Source organism: Gopherus flavomarginatus, chromosome 4 (genome assembly GCF_025201925.1).
Source record: "Gopherus flavomarginatus isolate rGopFla2 chromosome 4, rGopFla2.mat.asm, whole genome shotgun sequence".
Taxonomy (NCBI): Eukaryota; Metazoa; Chordata; order Testudines; family Testudinidae; genus Gopherus; species Gopherus flavomarginatus.
Window position 1 is genome coordinate 6,242,636 of NC_066620.1, and position 22,386 is coordinate 6,265,021.

At 40.6% G+C, this 22,386-nt stretch overlaps 1 protein-coding gene across 5 annotated transcripts in view; it reads right to left on the minus strand.

The window, feature by feature from the left end:
• LOC127049906 (sodium/potassium/calcium exchanger 3-like) overlaps positions 1 to 22,386 on the minus strand; it is a 500,507-nt gene that overhangs the window by 92,493 nt on the left and 385,628 nt on the right. The window contains exon 2 of one of the 5 annotated variants that reach the window (XM_050951277.1): positions 20,347 to 20,424. The exons of the other annotated variants lie outside the window; for them this stretch is intronic. Within the exon in view, the coding sequence (XP_050807234.1) occupies positions 20,347 to 20,382 (36 nt within the window). The 5' untranslated portion in view covers positions 20,383 to 20,424. The remainder of the gene's footprint in view (positions 1 to 20,346; positions 20,425 to 22,386) is intronic. 5 annotated transcript variants of the gene reach the window in all.

A 22,386-nucleotide genomic window follows, 5' to 3' on the forward strand; every position in this document is an offset into this window, starting at 1 on the left:
TCTTTTTTCTGGGGGTTAAATTAAAAGCTCCCTAGCTTTAAGAAAATGTAGGCGACATACATTTTTTCAAACTCTTTTTAATGAGAAGGAACATTTCTAAAAAATCAGATTTGCTCTACAGGGTAAATCAAAAAGACAGACTAAAAACTTCAGATTGTAATCACATCATATGAGCCTCACACATTTCATTTCCCATTTTCTTGGTGCATTGCCCCAACTGCATTGCCCCATCTAATCCACAAAGCCCTAGGTTGTCTAATTACGATGTCTTTATCTGGATGTTGGCAAACTTAAATTCTTCCCTTTGAAATTATTTCCTTTTGGAGGTCAGATGAAGGCCTTGTTTAAGCAGCACATTGATGCAACCAAACACAGTATCACTTTGAATATCTATCAATTAAGGGCCTCAGTATGAAAACTATCTTTGGTGCCAGGATTTTAACAGACCTCTTAACTCAAACGTTGCATTGTGTTAGTACAGCTGTATCCACAAGCAAAAGTAAGAGAATTATATTAAAAGGATTCCAACTTCCGTCAGTTTTCTGACTGCAGAAAGAGATTATATTCATTCTTTCAAATTATGCAACTGTATTATGCCCCTATGTAAGTGTCCCTTTACTCCCCTGCATGGGGTACCGGCATCACAGATCGCAGAAGGGGGAAGAGCAGCTTCCATGAGGCAACTACTCTCCTTCCTGGGCAGGTGGGCAGTTAGGGGCAGGCATTGGACAGAGCCTTGACTATAGTGATGTCACATATAACTTCTCTCCTACCTCCTCCCACACCAAGGAGGAAGCAAGGACCCTGTTCCTAGGGCAATACAATTACATGACCCTGCTTACTTTGGTCTCATGGTAATTCCACACTCTAGCTTCAAGTGATTACACAAATAATACTATCCTAATACCAACAGTTTAACAGTTCCTATACTCTCTCTAGCCACCTGTATATCATTGCTTACCTAAAATTAAATTCAGCACTGTACACCATGAGGTATATATAGATACACACACACAGACAGGCACAAAATCAACAGTAATTTCCTATAGCCTCTATTTTACACACACACACACAAACTTCAAGGAACTAAAAATAGAGAACATAAATAAAATCTACTCAATGTAATAAGTAACCTATAAGGCAGGGGTAGGCAACCTATGGCATGGGTGCCGAAAGCGGCATGTGAGCTGATTTTTAGTGGCACTTACACTGCCCAGGTCCTGGCCAGCAGTCTGGGGGGCTCTGCATTTTAATTTAATTTTAAATGAAGCTTCTTAAACATTTTGAAACCTTATTTACTTTACATACAACAATAGTTTAGTTATATATTATAGACTTAGAAGGTCTCTTTCTATAAAAAGGTTAAAATGTATTATTGGCATGCAAAACCTTAAATTAGAGTGAATAAATGAAGACCCGGCACACCACTTCTGAAAGGTTGCCGACCCCTGCTATAAGGTATATAACAGGGATTGGCAAGCTTTGGCATGTGAGAAAGCCCCTGGTGGGCCGGGCCAGTTTGTTTACCTGCAGCGTCCGCAGGTTCAGCCAAATGCGGCTCCCACTGGCCACAGTTCGCTGTTCCAGGCCAATGGCGGCTGCGGGAAGTGGCAGCCAGGACATCCCTCAGCCCGCGCCACTTCCCACAGCCCCCACTGGCCTCAACCTGCAGACGCTGTAGGTAAACAAACTGGTCCGGCCCACCAGGGGCTTTCCCTGATGTGCCGCGTGCCAAAGGTTGCCGACCCCCGGTATAAAACCTATGGATGATCATATTTTTAAACCAATCTTTAAACCAAATTGTTAAGTAACTTTCCAGAAGTGACACAGACGTCCTCAGATTACCATGTGTCATTTCTTGTCTAAGCCTCCAAAGAGTCATCATTTCCTGTTGTCCCTTGACTGACCACAAAATGGAAACAACTTCAACCTAATAAAATCAGGGACCAGAGGTGTAATGAAGCATACATCCACAGAGCAGCAGCAACATCCTTACACAAGTGTTTGCCATCCAATGGCCCCAGTATATTTGTCTGAAGAAAGGGAGATTCAATACTATGCTGAAGGCAGGCTCTGTAAGTAATCCATTCTATTAATTTTGAGAGCAGGAATGGCCAATATGCTACTCAAGCATTAAGGTCAAAATTCTCAGAAAGAGCTAGTAATTTTTGGTGCCTCAGTTTCTAGGTGCCCAACCTGGGACATTTCAAAATGTGGCCTGATTTTCAGAAAGTCCAGGGCACCCACCACATGAAAAAATAAGGTCATTTTAAGGTGTCTGAGCTTGGACCTTCAAAAATTCAAGCCCCCACAAATTGCTCTTTTCTTTTTAAAATCTTGACCTAAAATTCCCATGTACTATCTAGTTAGCCTGAAAGCACTTTTAACTATTTTCTTATATTCATGTCCTTTCTTGCCCTAATGTCAGGAACCCAGTGGTTCAACTTAATCGAAGAGATGACATAGCACTCCTTATGTTTGGATACTGCTTAGTAATGGCCTTTGGCTGGTTCTCAATGAAGACAATTCCAATCCCAGTGTTAGGCCAATAGTGAATGATTTTGAAAATTCCACACTCCATATATGATTGACTTTCAGAATTCTGTTTGTTTACATGAAGTAGCATGCAGTAAAAGATACTATTCCTATGCAGGAGAGAGTTAGATAACAAAGTTAGCGTTGCTTATCTCCTGACTTTTGAGTGCTCAGAAATGCCACCTTTACATTTTCAATACACACATACACACACAGACGTAAAAGATAGCAGCCTTTTCAAATTACTTTGCTAAGATGCTCTATAGTATTTCAGTGAAAAGAAAACATGTATCTTTTAGCCATTTCAGTATTTTTAAGACTATTAAATATATTTAGAAAATTTGCATTTAAGTTCACACACGATAATTAGTGTTTAATGTTTTTCCCTTCTGCAAATTTATTCTGATGAAAACATTGTATTTTTAGTGATTACTTTTTGCTAAATTATGGAAATTAAGAAAGCGAAAGATTTTTCTGTTTGAAGTGGCTAATACATTAGAGGCCAAACCCAACGCATTTAAGACACCAGAAAGACTCATATTGATTTCCACAGCCACTGGGTTGGGACCCAAATTACAGTGCATTAAACAGCTTGCACAAAAAGCCAATGAAGCATTTAAGCCAGTAAACCTGTCATTCCAAATTAGATTTTAAAACAGAAGCAGTTTATAGTGCTCACCCGTTTTGCTGCATGCAATTTCTTAGTGTATTTGCTACAATTAATTGTGCATCTGGACTTGAGCACAGCATTAGAAGTTGAGGTAATGATTTACTAGAAGGAAAAGGTAAATTCTAGTTGTGTTACTAACTTTGAACTGTCTTATGTAAGACATTCTAAGAAACTATCTTTTAGAGTTTTAAATAATTTGCTCCCATTATTCTAACATTTTACTTATGAACTGGGGTATCACCTGCTTGTTCTAAAAAAAACCAAAACCAGTACTTTCAGAATCTTTATTTTTCAAAGAACTCCCAGTATAGAGCTGGTTGCCCCTTTACTGCTGGCATGCAGCTTGTCCTAGGAACACAAGTTAATGTTCTTGTTTTAACTGTCATAGCCCAAGTCCAGACTAACCCGCGGCATCGGCGGGTTAAAATCGATTGCTCGGGGATCGATATATCGCGTCTAGTCTGGACGCGATGTATTGATCCCCGAGCGCGCTTACATCGATTCCGGAACTCCATCAACCCGAACGGAGTTCCGGAATCGACACGGAGAGCCGCGGACATCGATGCCGTGCCGTCTGGACGGGTGAGTACCTCGATTTTAGAAATTCGACTTCAGCTACGTTATTCACGTAGCTGAAGTTACGTATCTAAAATCGATTTTAATACCCTAGTCTGGACGTGGCCATATTGGTTAAAGTTTAATATCCTTTGTCAGAGTATAAGGAACCATATGGTGGAAGAGGGGAAAGAAGATCCAGTGGGTAGGGCAGAGGCCAAGAGTTGGGAAACCTGCATTTGAGTAGCCTGCCAAAGATTTCCTTTGTGAACTTGGGAAGTCCCCAGTCCCTCTGTGTTAGTTCCCTATCTGTAAAAACAGGGATAATAGCACTATCCTATGTCACAGAGGTGTTGTGAGGATAAATGCATTAAAGAATGTAAGGCACTCAGATATGGTGTTCTGGGGGCCCTGTAAGTACCTGCAGCAGACAGGCAAATACAGGAGGCAATAAGCAGGAGGGAAAACACAAGAACAGTGGGCTGAGGGCAGAGAGCAAAATCAGGAGAGACCACAAGGAAGAAAGGAGAATATAAAAAAAGATGGTTGTGCCTAACTGGGAACCCTGTTCCAGTAGGAACGCTGGAGATGAGGATAAGGAGACAACATGTGACCACCATACAACAAATATAAAGTCTCTGATTGCATAATAATCATTAAAAAAGGAACTCCGGGCTTCTATACCACCATATATTATTAGGCTCTCTTTCACTACAAGCAAGGGCTACACCCATGACGGAAATGTCAAGAAAATGAGTATTTCCTCTCCATTTGACTTACCAGGAGCTTCACACAGATATGCTTTTATATATAGCACTGGAGTGGAAGTAGGTCTTGAGTTTATACTTTACAAGTGTGTTTATACAGAGGAGATAAGAAAGCAAAGTACAGACCTGTATTGTCCAAGTCTGCATCCCATGCTTGATTTTTATTTAATTAGGGGGGAGGAAAGTAAGAATGAATTCTTGAATGAAACCTTTGTTTCTTGCCTTCTTTCTGTAATTCAGTTTTTCCTATGATACTACTGCATGGTGTCACTTTATTTGCATAGCTCAATGGAATTCACATATTTAAAACCCTGATAATTATTTTATAAATAATGCAAAACCTATTCAGTTGTAACTTTATATTTATATGCAAATGAAAATATTTTGAGGGACATTGTGGTAAAGGTGAAATGGAAATAATCTATCTGGGCAGATACAGGATACTCTGTGCTTGTGCTCTCTGTGGGACAATGAACTGGAGAGGGCAAACATGGGTACTTAATTCCTGTGAATACCCCCTATGGAGGGCAAAACACCTAGGATGAAACCCTACCCCTACTGAAGTCAATGGAAGTTTTATCAGACCGCAGTGGGGCCAAGATTTCACCTCTAGGAGTGATTGCTCCATATTGTTTGACTTAATACACCTCTACACCGATATAACGTGACCTGATATAACATGAATTCAGATATAACACAGTAAAGCAGTGCTCCGGGGGGCGGGGCTGCGCACTCCAGAGGATCAAAGCAAGTTCAATATAACGCAGTTTCACCTATAATGCGGTAAGATTTTTTGGCTCCCGAGGACAGCGTTATATTGGGGTAGAGGTGTACTATATAACAGTTTGAACTTACTCCTGGGAATAAAAATCTTTGTATTAATAGTACTTCTGGGGAATAAGATTTAAGGTGGCACTGCCCATGGTTTCAGAAGTAGTTCAGAAAGGTAAAACTCACTAGCTTCACCACTAGGTGAGAAAGCATCTAATATCTGACCAATCTTTGAAGAGACATCAGCAGAGATAAAATAATTTTCGATTTCTTTGGTCTACAATGGACAGCTTTATTGAGCAGTCACAGCTATTTAGTTATTCTTTCCCCCAAAGGAAAACATTAATAGAAATTTGGCAGTTCATCCAGTAAGTGGTATGTGAAGCAGAACATGTATCTTATTTTAAAAAAAATCAGTAAAGATGGAATGGAATGCAATGATACTCCCCCGTCCCAAGAATGAGAACAGACTGAACATTTTGGACCAGCTGGAGTAAATGTTTGGAAATTCTTTGACTTCAGAAATATCATGGCTGAATTTTCATCATGTCTGTTGGGAAACATTATTGACTTTGAATTCTCACAAGCAGTTGCTTTTTATTGGCTCAGTTACAATTTATTAACTTTACTGGTATAAACTACAGAGTCTCCAGCAGAGACAACCCGGGCCTATGGATAGTGGGAGGGCACAGTGAGAGCAGTGGCTTCAGCAGATGTTACTGAGCATGTTCAATCCGTGTGAACATGCTCAGTACAAGCCAAGCAGCAAATTGGGGAGAGCATGTGACCCCCATGTGACCCACACACGCGTTGCCTCTGGTCTCAGGGGTTTTTTTTAGTTCGTGAACAATTGTGCATGAAATATTTCTAACAAAAGAGATCAGTTGTTTTTCTGACATCTTAACCTTCCCCTCCTATCCAGAAAGTTAATGCATGGATATCCCACATTACATGAACTACAAATAAGGTCCTCTATTATTCATCCCCACCACCCACATGAGACAGGATTTACAGACAGTTTTCACTTATTTTCTCACTGAACATTCACCTATAAGATATTTTGCAAAAGTACCATCCTCTCTTTTTAGTCCTCTCTTCTGCAGCACACTCTTCAAAGCTGCTGTCAATTCCTCTTGCAGATACACTGTATAAATACAGTGAGTCATGAAGTTTAGTACCAGGGAAAAACACATTTATGACTCACCCACCGACTGACAGAAAAGGTTCTCATTGGAAAAACCACAGACATGAAACGATAGTGTGTAAATGTCTCAATATGTTCATTTTCTGCTTTATCACACACAAAGATTGCTGGAGACATATACTTTATCTAACGAAAACAGACTTTTATTATCCCACAGAATAACAAAAAATCCTCCAAGTAAATTTAATAGACATTAATGAGAGCAGCCCTAAAACAGAGGTCTAAACACACACAGCTTTGACTGTCCTATATTCAATTAGAAGGCATTGGGAATATGCTGGTATGAAACATTCTGTGTCAGATAACTACTATTATTTGGCTTCACTTTGGAACAGGACCAGCTTGGTGATGTGAATAAGCCACACAGAGGAATAAAATGATCATAATACCCTACTGCCCCTCCCCTTAAAGTGTACCAGTGGCAATAGGGTATTAAGATCCTTTTAGGGAAAAGTACAGTCTTGCTCAGAATGTGTAATTTGTTCTTGAATCACACTCTCTCATCTAAGCTATGGAAATAAACAGGGACTGAGCCATGTACAGCATTGAACTGACTGACTCACAGACAAGTGTGCCAACATACCAAGCAGGATAATCCTCAAAGCACAACCATTTTCTTGGTCCTTTCAGTGAGGCCAGCTACATATCTCAGTGGATGAAGCCTCTGGAAAAAAAGTTTTATTGGCCCTTACTTCTCGTCCAATGTGTTTACTGCTCCAAGATTCTGAAGTTCTCCAGAATGCACTAAACATAGCACTGTTTTGCTGTGTTAAAGCAAACTTTACAAGTACTCAAGATGAATGCAAACTTTTGCTTTAAACAGAAACATAGCTGCAACCTGGATGATGACATAGCAAGGCACTGCACCACGTATTGAGATTACAGGGGTTTATATATCATCGGAAAACAGAAACAGACTATTTAGTAATGTAGGAAAACGGCATGGTATCCTGTGGAATCTTTTTGATAGAGTGTTATTCTCTCTCTGTTATGACCTCAGCTACCTTTCTTGAATAATTCATAGCCAGTATTATAGAATCCCCTTGAGTTTTGCCATCCCTTCATGTTTCAGAGATGCCTGTTCTGTCAAGGTTCTCTTCCCTGTACTCAACACCTGTCCTCCTGCACTTTAATTTCTCTCCTAGCCTATGCTGGATACAGATACATGTGTATTCTTGAGATCCCTACCAGATGTCTTTGGCAAACACCAGTGTCCCTTGGCACCTGTCAGCTTTCCTCCAGCTCCTAGTCTGAATGATCAACCCTGTGAAACCTAGTCAGCCAACTGTCTGTGCCAGCTCTCTGGTTCCACTTCGGTTAAGGGAGATCTTTCCCTTTCCTAAATGGTTCTTCAGTGCCTTATAAATGTAACTTCTTCCACTTGATATCATCTCCACCCACAGACATGCTGAAGTCCCTACTGTCTTGCTGTCCTTATCCACAGAACTGGAAGAAATCTAATATAGGGGCTCTGGACGTGAGTCTTTTTCTTAGTAATCTAAATGTAGCTTCCAGGTTCTCTCTCCTAGGCTTCTGTTTATTAGTTGCACCAATATGAACAACCACAGTGGGCTCTTCCCAAGCACTCACTAGAGAAGTTTGTCTATATGTCTTGGGAGATCTCCGAATTGGCAGAGCAGTCAACTGTTCTCACAGGCACCACATACCCAGCTATTGGTATTTCTAATGACACAGTAAGTCTATGTGAGCCCAACCACTTCACTATTTGATTCTTTTGAGAGAGACTGAAGAAAGAGGTTACATGTCTTTTAATATAAAATATCTATATACCCCTTATCCTTTCAATGCAATGAAGATAATTTGGCCTTGTGATTCATACACCGAGGTTACATATAACACTTCTAAAATGAGGCACCAAGTGCTGATGTCTCACTGACAGTCACTGGGACATCAGTGCTTATGTCGCTTTACCCTATAGCTCTAATTATGACTTATTTAATTTGTTCATTTACATTAGTAATGCTCTTCTAAATGGATTTTCCATACAGCTGACATGCTTCTTTTTCTTACATGCTAAGGTTTTTCTGGTTGTTTTTTTGGTTTTGTTTTTAAAATCAGATATCTAAGTATTTACTCTACAAGGCAATTTGGATTCCATTCTGAATATATATATTTACTGACAAGATGGGAAAGATGCCAAATGTGGTGGTCTGATCTATTATAGTGTGTTTAATTTTCTTGTGTCAAGAAAAGAGGATAAATAGTGAGATGATATTGAGGTTACAACACATGCTAACAAAACTCAGGAAATTCAATGCTAAAAATTGCTGAGCAGTCTCCTTGAGCTAATACCATTGCTCTTTCTTTATGTAAAACACTGTAGGATAGAGCTGAATGTCAGCCGTAGGCCAAAGCCAGGAAGCTCCAAGCTATGTGTCATGTAAACATGTTATCCTTCTCTCAGTCACAGTTCATTTGCCTTTGATTTTTGAGCCCTTAAATTGACTCATGTCATGTTTTCAAGCTCTTCTCTGCAACCACGAAGGCTAGAAACGCACTTGTAAAAAAAGAAAGCTGAGAATTTTGCCTAATCACACAATTCCAGAATCTGGTACATTAAGTAAGACATCAGATATCATGAGACTGGCAAAACCATGAGTGTTGGCAATGCTGCCTTTCCTGCTGAATTCCTTCAAGAAATTGTTTCCCTGTCCCTAAAGAAATCCTCACTTGATCCATTTCCCTTTCCCCACACGCCCTCATTCCACTTGTCTACACCTCTATGCTTACTGAGCAATCTGTTCCCAATGTCTTGAATTTTTTCCCTCCAATTTCTTCCTTGATCCACTCCAGTTTGACTTAGGCCTTCTCTAGCCCACTGACTTTACTCTAAACCTAGAGTCTCTTCATATTCCTCAATCTCCCGGCTATCTTTGAATCAGTCAGTCACAAACATTTCCTAAAAAACCTTCTTCTGGGTTTCTATGTCCCTCTTTTCCTGGTTATCCACTTACAAGGATAATCACTTCTTCAGCGTTACCTTCTATGAATCTTCTTCCTGTCACCTCCTCTGATCTAGTGGTGTCCCTGACCTCAAGGGTTTCTTCTTGGTTCCCTTATTTCCTACGTTTACACTCACCATGTGGGTGTCCACATACACATAATCAGGGTCGCACTATCACCTATTTGCTGTCCTCTCAAATCTCCCCAACCACCCTGAACAGACCCTCCACTGTTCAGACACTCATCTCTCTGTCTTTCCAGCATCTTCTCATCAACATCCCACCACTTTATTAAATTAAAGTCTAGAAGTGGTCACCAACAACATATAGAAATCTTAAGCTGAATATACCTCTGTTTAGGAATTGGTGGTCACATATACCACATAAAAATCACCCTTTTTCAGAAATCTCAGGCCAAACAGCAATCCCATCTGACTTTAGCAACAGAGATCAAGGCAGAAAGCCAACTCTTGCAGCTTACCACAGCTTTCCCAGAAGAATTTTCATCAAAACACTAAGGCCATGTTTACACTATCAAACTTACAGCAGCACAGCTGTACTGATTCAGCTCCACTGCTGTAAGATCACTCATGTAGCCGCTCTATGCTGACAGGAGAGCGCTCTCCCGTCGGCATAGTAAAACTACCTCAATAAGCAATAGTAGGTATGTCAGCAGCAGCAGTTCTCACACCCACATAGCGCTGGGCACACAAGCACTTATGCTGGCGAAACTTACGTCGCTCACAGGGGTATTTTTTCCCCACACCTATGAGAAACATAAGCTTTGTCCACATAAATGGTAGTGTAGATATGGCCTAACAATAATACACATTTCTTCCAAGACTATATACTATTCATATGCCAAGAAAAAGCTTGTAAGACTACATGTGACAGCTCTGCCTGGTGTCTTCTGCCATAACAGCACTCTCACTCCACTCTATCCTGCTTACTCCCGTCCACAAGGAGCACACAGAGCACTAGTGTCGGGAATATTCTGATGGAAACCAATTTAAACATTTATTTGTTTTCTCCTCTGGATTTGAGAGTTTATAGAGATCTCTAAAAGTGGAACAACAAGCCTCATACGGTAGGATCAAAGCAGTGACCAAACTAGAGGAGGAAAGGTTGAAAGTAAAACATGCTGGTAAGTGCAGATGCTGAGTCCAACACTTTATTATACTCAGGGATTTGTGTTATATGCGATGTGCTCATTAATTTAGAATTGTGTATGTTATGTATCTGATGTGAGTCAAAACATGGTGGTAAAACCCAGAAGGGAGTGTCAATCAGTTGAATATACATTTTCTGGCTAAAGGCTTTCTGGAATACTGGCACCTGGGGAATTCCCATGGCTGATAGTAACAACAAACATATCGACAACTTATATTAATTCTGGAAAAAAATAATCACTGAGGCTGCTGGAAAATAGGTTTTACTGCTCTTTTGGAAAAGAGTAAGTTAGCTTGTTTAAGTAATGTAACTAACATCTGGGGGAAGTGATTAAATCCCATCTCTTTCCAGAGACCATAAAAAGAAAACTGCCTGTGAGTAAAAATTGTTCTTTCACTTGTATGCCATAATTTCAAGACCTGTTTTTAATATGGCAATATTTGGACAATGTTTTGTTGCTATTGCTATTAGTGCCAGACAATATTATTCCTCTCTATATATAACAACCCAGGCAAAATGGTCCCAAAAATAATAAAAATCTTACCAGCCCTGATAGAAATCTGTTCACATATCCTTAAACACCAATACGTGCACTTCTCCCTGCGCTATGTAACATACATACACACACACACACACACACTCATACATGCAAACTTCATACCAATCTCTCACTCACACACACAAATCCTTTTTGTGTCTCAAACTACACAACCACATACCCCATCATTCACTCAGTTCTCAAGGTTATCTCATTTGGGCACATGCCTGCCATTCATCTCTCCATTTACCCTCAGCCTATCAATTCTCTAACCATACCCCACATTCACCAGTTCTCTTCCCGACCCACCTTTCAGCACCATCTATCCACAGTTGCACCAGCCATATATGCCTCACCCTGGCTTCCTCATGATTGCAGCATCTTTCCCTCAGTTGAGCCGTGAGTCTTCCCCTGATGGAAGCCCTCTCACCTCTCCTGCTGGCTGCTCCCAGTCCCCCCAGAAAGGGCTGGGGGCCCTGCTCTGCCCCTTCCTCCACTTATGAAGTTGCCCATGAGGGCTGGTAGAATATTTTGGCCTCTCCCTAGAGGCGGGTAAGGAGCTGGGTATTATCTTTTCCTTTCACTAGGCCTGGGGAAGCAATCTCTGGAACTGGGCAGGAGGAGCAGCCAGCTAGGGCCAGCCATGGGAGAAGGCCTCAGAGTGGTTAAGTAGGAGCACCACGGCCATGCCATCTGGTGAGGAGGGAAACATCTTGGCCCAGGAGAGGCAGAGCCCAGAGGGGCTGCTGATCATCCCTCCCCTTCCTCACGGTCCCAGAGGATTCAGCTGTTACACAACTGACCCGCCACATGCTCTGCTGCTGAACTGAAGGCAGAGCAAGGGACAGCAGTGGCAGCTCCTCTCCTATTGCCTGGCAGCTGCAGCACTGGTTACACTCAGCTCATGTTTTTAAGATTTTGTTCACAGCCTTAAGGGCGAGAGCCTGTTTTTAAATTTATTTTCAATAAATTCAGTTTCTGCAGAACCTGACCACAGTAGTCTCCCTTGTCCAAAGATACTATTATAAATCAGAGGCAGCATGTCCTAGCGGACCGGGACTCAGATGAGATGACCTGGGTTCTAGTCCCAGCTTTACCATGTCTGCTGTGTCCTTGGACAAGTCATTTTCCCTTCTTTGTGCCTCTCTTTCCCCTCCTACCCATTGTCCACCTTGTTGATTTAGACTAAGTTCTTTGGGCCAGGGAACAGCTCCTACTATGCATTTGTAGAGTGCCTAGTGCAAGGGGCAGCATTATACGTGCTGCCAAAGTATAAATAATTATAATAAGCACACATCTAGGGGCAACATCCCTTTGATAAAATGAATTTACTGCAGACCTTTGACTGCCTCTGCCCATTAATCTCCCTTTGCCAGGATTAATAACATTCCAATCTTGTGAGCAGCTTTAAACAGCTGCTGTTTCCTTAAGCAGCCTACCACAAGCATGCTTCCCTTCTTTCTCCCCAAATGTGGAATTTCACATGAACATACCCATCCCACGCCCACGTACGAGATACACAGGCAGCACCTTTTCATATTCACTCCTAGAACAGTGAGTTTAAGATCTGTGATCTCATGACTACCAAGGCTAGAACTTGGGAGTTTACCACTGAACATTGCTGCTTTCCATTAAGACAGAGCACATGCATCTAGTCCTGGGCTGTCTAGAGATATTGAATATTTAAAGATGACCTTTTTATGTCCAGAAAAACTACTTGAGGTTATTTGCAGAAGTTCTACAAAATATATTAGTTATGTTTCTTTCTCTCCCTCTGCTTCTAAGCACAGTTGGACATAGTAAATAAGGCACCTGGCTTTACAGATAGAAGTATACAAAAAATAATCAAAAAATTTAAGTGGCTTCCTGTTAAATATGTAGCTTATACTAGACTTTATTTTTATAACAGTGACATTCCATATGTGGTACTAGGCAATGTACAGACATGCAGGATGACCCAATCCCTGCTCCAAAGAGCTTACAAAGTAAAACAATAAAAAGGTGAGGGAAAGAGATACAAGGTATAAGCAAAGTGGTCAGAGTGATCACTTGGAAGATCATATTTCTCTTGTCCTGTTGGTTATATGTTCATATAATAAGAGATGAAGTTTTGGGGGGGACTTGCAAGTTACTTAGCTGATCCCAAAACTTGTGGTTTCACTAGCACTCATGGGTAATACAGCCATAACAAACTCATGCCAAAAAAAATTGTACAATGCCACCACAGATTCTTGCTATATAATCCCACACTTCAGAAATTCATTAATTTAAAAGTTAGGCTGTTCATGTGTATTTCCTCACAAAACGCAGACACTAAAAAAAAAAGGAACTAACAAGTCAAGACAACATTCACACCCAATACAACAACCTCTAAACATCAGCCTGCTACCATCATGACACCCAGCTCAGCACACTAAACACCTTCTCCAACATGTTGACATTCAATTATATTGCCACCCTCAGTACTTGCATCACAGAATGACAAGTCTCGCTGTGATGTATAATATTCACTCCAGTTTTCTAACAACAAACACAATTTTAGAATGACAGTTCCCGGCCAATAGGAGCTGCGGAGTTGGCGTTCGAGGCAGAGGCAGCGCATGGAGACCTCTTCCCCGAGGGGCTGCAGAGACATGCAGGTAGCTTCTGGGAGCGGTGTGTAGTTTGGATGCAGGCTCTGGCCTGGGGGTTGGGATGCAGGAGGAGGTGAGGGGTGTGGGTTCCGACCAGAGAGCACCTACCTCGGGTGGCTCCCAAAAGCAACCGGCATCTGCTAGGCGGGGGGACCTAGAGATCTCTGCGCACTGCTCCCACAGCTCCCATTGGCCGCAGTTCCTAGCCAGTGGGATCTGTGGAGTTGGCGCTCAGGGTGGAGGCAGCACACGGAGACCCCTTGCCTCGCCCTAGGAGCTTCAGGGACATGCTGGCCGCTTTCAGGAGTGACACAGAGCTAGGGCAGGTAGGACGCCTGTTCCCTGGTGTGCTGGGAGGCAGCCCGTGGACCCTCTGGAGTACCCTTGGTGGACGCCCAGGGGTCCACACATCCCAGTTTGAGAAACGCTGCTTTAATATAATGATACTAGAAAAATATGTGCAGCATTAAACTCAGTCTGCTAGCAAAACGGGAATTAGAAATGACAAGATAGATAGTTACTAACAACTTCATACCAGACTCAGCTGGAAAGCAGCTGTGTTTCAATATCCTTGTGACAAAGAAGGGTTCTGCATTCTATGCTTAGAATTTGAATCTTGGACTCTGCTTTGCAGTGCAAAATTTGATGGGTATAAGTTATCTGCGTCAATAATAATGAGGGAAAAATGGAGGTTTGAAAGCATTCAAGGAGGTGAACTTTCTATGAAAGGTAAACCCCTAGCAGCCTGTCTGTCTTGTGAACGTTAGAAGTAGCTCTACAAAGCTATCTTGTACATAACAGATGTGGCTGTCTTGCTTAGTATTTCCATCTACATTTTATTAAAGTTTCAAAATAAGGTAAGTATGTTCAAAAAGGAATTGTTGGGTGTGGCGTGACAGAGGCCTAACATACTAAATGAGTTGGAAAAGCAGACAAGAGGTCTCATTCTCATTTACACTATTGCTCCTTCTTCTGACACCAGTGTTACATTCCAATACAAACACTGCCCTTCTGTTAAGAGGTAGCAAATCAGCCTCAGTCAAGGAAAAAAATCACTGACTCCCAGTCTGGGTATATTTTATGTGTAACTTCTTTTATTTATATATATGCACCAGTCCTGGAACAGAGGTGGTCAAACAGCATGCAAGGCAATCCATCCTTTCAGGAATCTCAGCCTAACTCCAATGCCCAGTTCTCAGGAAACATCTGTCTCTCATGAACTGGCTCTAACCAGAGACCAACTCCCCTGTTGCTCACAGAGCTCGTGCTCGAAGGGCCACTCACTGCCTCAACACAGAACCTTGCGTAAGAAAAACTGACTACGACAAAACGCGACTTCCCAAAACTGAACACTTGCTCATATGGTGGATCTGTCTACACAGCTGCTGGGAGCGAGTCTTGCAGCCTAGGTCAACTAAAAAAGCTTACTAAAAAAGCAATATGGACATTTCAGCTCAGGCTCTGAAGCTTACCCACCCATCTCTAAGGACAGCTCCAGCTGAGCCCGAACGTCAAAGCAACGTCTACATGGCTATTTTTAGTGCTCCAGCACGAGGCTGTTGACCCAAGCTGTGAGACTGGCTCCGAGCAGCTGTGTACACATACCCTACATTTAACAGAAACACCTGGTGACACCTGCCATAACAACTATGCCTCCTTGTGCTGGGTCATTGAGAAAACATCCGTCAGAAGAGGGAGTAGCTCAGAAGAGGAAAACACATTTACTTTCTGTCTTGGGGAATCCTGAAGCAGCAGGTTCATCTTCAATGTCTGAGATGTTGAAGGAAGATCTGAATTGATACATCTCTTATTCAAATACAACCCTAATTTCACAGAGAAAGATACAGACTCTGTCCTGAAAAATATACAGTCTAAGTCCCCAATCCTGCAAAGACTTAAGTACAAGCCTAACTTTACACACAAGGAATAGTTTCATTATAGTCAATGGAACTATTGCCTGTGTGTAAAGTTAAGCACATGCTTAGGTATTTGCAGGATCAGGGCCTAAAACAGAACCTTAATCTAATGCCAATTTATCACAACAAAATGAAGAAATAATACCACAAAGTGTACACGGTATGCATGCCACATGTAGTAATTTGGAGTGGAACTCATGTGCACTGCCTGTTCACATTGCTGTAAAGTGATTCACTTGATTGGGAGTGATGCAATACAAAAAGTACATATAACTGGATAAATTACAAATATTAATTTGTTCATATTAGGCAGAAGTAGTATCATGCAGGTGGCTGCTCAGTATACCTTGTAGATTAACAATGTTATAAAATTAACATTTCTTATAACCCTTGTGATTCATTCAAGCAGACGTCCCAGTCCCAAAACTACACAAGGGAGAGGCTGTGATTCCAACATAAAAAGTAGGTTTTGGAAATAATATTTTAGGAGAGATGTCTGTAATGCCAGCTGACAACATTTGTCAGCATACATGTAAATTAAACATCTCCACGGTACAAGTCAGATCTATTCCAGAACTGCATGCTTGCCAACAGAGCCCAGTGGTTGCTGGAACATATCTGATATTTACTTCATTGTCATGGGTGTTACATTGACCTGATTTTTCACTGAGCCTCTGAAGCTTTGTGCTCATGTTTTGGATGCCAAGCATAAACTGTTGAAAACCAACAAGCCAAGAAAAATTCTATTGTCCATCAGGTCAGGACAACCCAAACTAGTTCCAGAAAAGTGACAATTAACTGCTGCATGCCAGACAAGCTGCTCCTCTGCACTTAGCGATACTCAGAGCATGGACTGATGATGGGTGCAGTCCATTTCAAGAATGGAAATGAAAGCTCACCCTTACTTTAGTTTACTTTTAAACACCTCTGGATGCAAAAAAAGAAAGCTGATATGGTCCTCTACTTTTCCTAAACTCCTCTGTGACAGCTCAGTCAGACCCCATCATGCACTTCGAGAAGACAAAATGACCAACTATACAGTACGCGCATTCTTCCCAAATTACAGTCTTGGGAGTAGCTGCTATTTAGAGATGGGATCAAAAAGAAGACTAAAGGAAGAGTCCTTTATCAAATATTTGTTCACCAGGAAGGTACTTACAGACTATGATAACCCCTTAACCTTCGCTTTGTTAAGCTAAATAGATTGAGATCCTTGAGTCTATCACCGTAAGGCCTGTTTTCTAACGCTTTAGTCATTCTCGTGGCTCTTCTCTGAACCCTCTCCAATTTATCACCATCTTTCTTGAATTGTGGGCATCAGAACTGGACACAGCACAGTCCAGTAGCAGTCGCAACCCTGACAAACAGAGGTAAAATAATCCCTCTACTCCGACTTGTGTCCCCTGTTTACACATTCAAGGATCACATTAGCCCTTTTGGCCACAGTGTCACAATGGGAGCTCATGTTCTGCTGATTATCCACCACAACCCTCAAACCTTTTTCAGAGTCACTGCTTCCCAGGATAGAGTACTCCATCCTGTACGTATGGCCTGCCTTCTTTGTTTCTAGATGTACATATTTATATTTAGCCATATTAAAGTGCATATTGTTTGCTTTATCTAGTTTACCAAGAGATCCAGATTGATCTGTATCAATGACATTTCCTCTTCATTACTACCAATTTGTGTCATCTGTAAACTTTATCAGTGATTTTATGTTTCCTGCCAAAATATTGATAAAAATGTTAAATAGTATAGGGCAAATAATCAATCCGTGTGGGATCCCACCACAAATGTACCAACTTGGTGATGATTCGCCATTTTAATCCATGCCGTGACACTAGTAAGGCCTCAGGTGGAGTATTGTCTCCAATTCTGGCAGCACACACTGAGATTTGTCTACATCTTTCCTAAAGTATCCAATGGAAAGCAACAAAAATTATAAAAGGTCTACAAAAGGAAAGGTTAAAAAAATTGGGCTTGTTTAGTTTTGAGAAAAGACGACTGAGATGGAGACCCAATAACAGTCTTCAAATATGTTAAAGGCTGCTACAAAGAGGATGGTGATTAATTGTTTTCCATGTCCACTACAGGTAGGACAACAAATAATGGGCTTAATCTGCAGCAAGGGTGATTTAGGTTCGATATTAGAAAAATCTTTCTAATTATCAACTCTGGAATAGGCTTCCAAGGGAGATATCATCATCACTGAAGGTTTTTAAGAACAGGTTGGACAAACACCTGTCAGGGATGGTCTAGGTCAGGGGTAGGCAACCTGCGGCACGCGACCTGATTTTCAGTGGCACTCACACTGCCTGGGTCCTGGCCACCAGTCCAGAGGGCTCTGCATTTTAATTTAAATTTAAATGAAGCTTCTTAAACATTTTACAAACCTTATTTACTTTACATACAACAATAGTTTAATTATATATTATAGACTTACAGAAAGAGACCTTCTAAAAACATTAAAATGTATTACTGGCACATGAAACCTTAAATTAGAGTGAAAAAATGAAGACTCGGCACATCACTTCTGAAAGGTTGCCGACCCGTGGTCTAGGTTTATTTGGTCCTGCCACAGAGCACAGGGCTGAACCTGATGACTTCTCAAGGTCTCTTGTAGCCTTGCAATTCTATGATTCTATGTTAATTTTATATTGTTCTAGTTTTTTAATCAAAATGTCATGTGGCACCAAGTCAAACACCTTACAGAAGTCTAAGTATACTACATCAGCACTATTAACTTTATCAACCAAACTTGCACTCTCATAAAAATAAAAATGATATCAAGTTAGTTTGATATTATCTATTTTCCATAAACCCATGCTGACTGGCATTACTTATATTACCCTCCTTTACACACAGGAAGTCTGTGGAGCAGGTGAGAGTGGAACCCAGGTCTCCTAAGTCTCAGAGTAGCACTCTGATCTCTGGGCCATCATTCCTCCAAATGTACTCAGCATCTTGCTCTTGAAGAAGGAAGATTTTAAAAACCCAAACTATTCATTTTAGAAAACCAAGACATTTGGAATAATTATATTTTCTTCAAGAACAACCTGACTCTCACATTTGGTCGTATGAGAACAAGTGACCTTCCAAATATATTTTCTATTCTGAAAAGCAGAGTGAGATCCTAGTTAAGGGATATAGTGACAGAGATTAAGCGGAAGTTTTTCAAATGTGAGTGCCCAAAATTAGGTGCTTAAACAGGCATTTAGGTACCTAAATGAAAGCGGCCTGATTTTCTGAGGTGCTGAGTACTCTCAGCTTTCACTGAAGTCTATGAGAGCTTCACTGATCAGCACCTTTGATAATCAGGACACTTTATATAGGTATCTACAGAGGGGTTTAGGAGCCATACTTAACAAGGCAGATATTCAAAAGGCACAAAGAGCAGTTAGGCACCCAACTTTTATCGGCAGTTAATAGGAGTTGGATGCTTAGCTGCCTTGTATGCCTTTGAAAAAAAACTCTCCCTCCATAAAGAAGGGTCCCTAAAGTTAGGCTCCTATGTCTTTATTTAGGCTGCTAAGTAAGTGACCTGATTTTCAAAACGGTTGCTCACTCAGAAGGTTCTACTGAGTCAATGGGAGCTACTGAGCAATCAAGCACTCTTCCAAATATGGATTTGGAAGCCCAACTTTAGGAACCTATTTCTGAAAATATGGACCAAAATCTTCCAGAGGGGATGAAGTCAGTAAACCTGCTATTTGGATTTGATTAATAGGCTGTGTAGAAGCTACTTGGAAGCAAAAAAGTTTGTTCACAGTCTGGGTCACTACAATACAGAGGAAAGTTTAAAGTGCAAGATAGTGGAAACATTTAATACGGTTCAAAGGAGTGATTTCTCACTGGCACCGAGTTTCATAGCATTAGACATTTAAATTCATAATTATGAATTAACCCCCAAACAACACTCATTGTATTGCATTTAGTAAAGTTCCATATTCTACATGTACTTCTGCTATTTAGTTATCAAGTAACAATATCTTGTATAATTTTAAAAGAACATCTGCTGTGTAATCTGGTCTGGTGCTTCCAAAAGTAAAATTAAAGTACTAATCTCATACCTGTGATTATCTGGCCCTGAGTTTCTCAATTCATAGGGAATAAATGCCTTTATAAAATTCATTAACATATAGCTATCAAAGGTACCAAGCATAATGAGACTTTTGCACGTATACATTTAAACGAGCAACCACATTCTGAATATTGTATAGGTTTTAAAAACAATGGGGACTCGGTATACAACCTCTACACCACTAAGGCCAATACTGTAGTAGGACCATTATAGGTACTCTAACAGTCAAACTTAAGCAAAATCTTTTCTTAGCCTTTGACATGATAGATCTTACTTAAGAATGTGCATAACTTTAAACGTGCATAGTCCCACTGAAGTCAAGTACCTCACTGCATCAGGGCACTACTGATCAGGATTGAGTTCCTTTCACTTGCCTTTCTTAAATTCATCACACTTGTCCTATGAAATCCAGATTTTATCAGGAAGCTACTCCAAATCAAGCTCTGATAACGAAGTAAAGTTTTTTTCCTTCTGTACAATTTGCCGGAATTCAAAAGAGTACACCAGGCTTGGTTACACACAGAGAGGAAAATAATTACTTACCTGTAACGTATTTTGTCGATCTGCCTCTTCTCCCATCCTGGAAAGGAAACATCCCTGCAGACAGTGTTATAGCTCCACCTATACCAGGAAGCAAGGAGGCAATAAATAAATAAAAGTCTGCCAGCCACAACTGACACACAGTTTCCTGGTAGGTGGAGTTATAATAATGTCTGTAAGGATGTTGATTTGGAAGGAAGAGGTAGCTGTATGACAAAGTATATTAATTGGTCTTATGAGAGCAGCCCTCTCTAGTCACTAGCAGAAAATAAATGTGTTTTATAAGAACAGCTAGAATAGCACTTTCTGCTTTTTGCCTTCTATTAAACACATTAATGGCATATTCAAAGGCTCCAAACTTTTCCACAATTCTACAGAGTAAACCTCTGTACTCCCACCTTATGACAGACAGCTCTGCAAAATACATGAGAAGCTAGTAATAAAGCCGTAGTAGCTGTAACTGATAAAGAAGGCAACTGTACTGTGTTACTACTGTTTCTTACACAACCTATAAAATAACTTTCAGTGATTGGCAAAACATAATACATTATGAAAATTAAGTAACACAAAATCAAGTAACTTGGCAGAATATTTTTGTGGATTGGTTGACCTCAAAAGAAAGCTGAAGCAGAATTAGGCTTTAGTTTGCCAAAACTGTCAAGGTGGGTGTTTTGGAGACATTTAATCTCCACTATATGCCACATCACAGAAACTGTAGGGATTTTCAGTCAGCACAACAACACATGGCAACTATAAAATTACCAAGAAAAAGAAGGCAGTAAACGGGAAATGCCTAGTCTAGAAGAAAGGTGGATACATATCATTAAGCTATCTTCAGCAAGGAACAAGAGATGTGAAGTAGAACCAAATCACTTCTTTGGTTTCTAGAACCACGGTTAACCATATGGGAAACATATATTATAAATGATAGCTTACATGTATGCAACAGTTGCTGAAATAATAAGAGATTAAATAATCCTTTTCTTCTGGACATAAAAAAAGTGAATCTAAAATTTAGTAAATTAAATATTTATCTTGGCAGTTTACGTGTCTTGAAAAAGCCTCAACAAAAGTGTGTTTTCAAAAGATACAGCATATAAAAAAAATGGTAAGTTTATATTTAATAATAATTCCTACTCAATTTGATGTGTTATCCATTTGCCTAGACAAGACAGAAATTTGATTATAATTGCAAAATTTGATGAAAAAATTAAGTAAAAACGTAATTAACCTTAGTAAGGCTTACTGCTCTCCAGATACTGCAGCTTCACTTCTAATACCAGCTATGCCAAGAATTCCAAGCACAGTAATTAGTGAAAAGCATAGTGGATAAGTAAATGGGAATTGACACAAGGTCAGGCTTGGTCTACATTATAGACTTATTTCACTATAACTATGGCGCTCAGGGGTATGGAAAATCCACACCTCTGAGCAACACAGTTATGTCGCCCAAACTCCTGTTGAGACAGCTTCTCCCGTCAACATAGCTACTGCCTCTCAAGCAGGTGGGGTACCAATGAGATAAGCTCCCCCATTGGCATAGGGAGCATCTTCACTAAGCACTACAGCAGCACCGCTGCACCAGTGTCGATGTAACACTGTATGTGTAGACGAGCCCTCAGACTTAAGGCTGTCTGTGAAACCTTTAGTTATCATTATTTATAATTTGCCAGACTTTGAAACATTTCTGTTATATTTTTTCAAAACGTTAACTTCAGTGTAGTTCCCAGCTTTCCAATATTTGGGTTTGTTTTTTTTGTGTTTTATAATCACAACTTTACTTTTTTAAAGAGATCCTGACAACTTCAAAAAAAAAACTGTCTGAAAATGTCACACTTACTAATGTCAGCAAAGATTCGAGAGCCTATTCCTAAAAGCACGTATACACACACACACACACACACACACACACACACACACATATACACACACAGAGTGTCCCAGGAAACTGAGTGAAACTAGTCATGGTCCCAATCCAGCAAACACTTGAACACATACACGTGTTTAACTTTAAGTACACAAGTAACCCCACTCATGTCAATG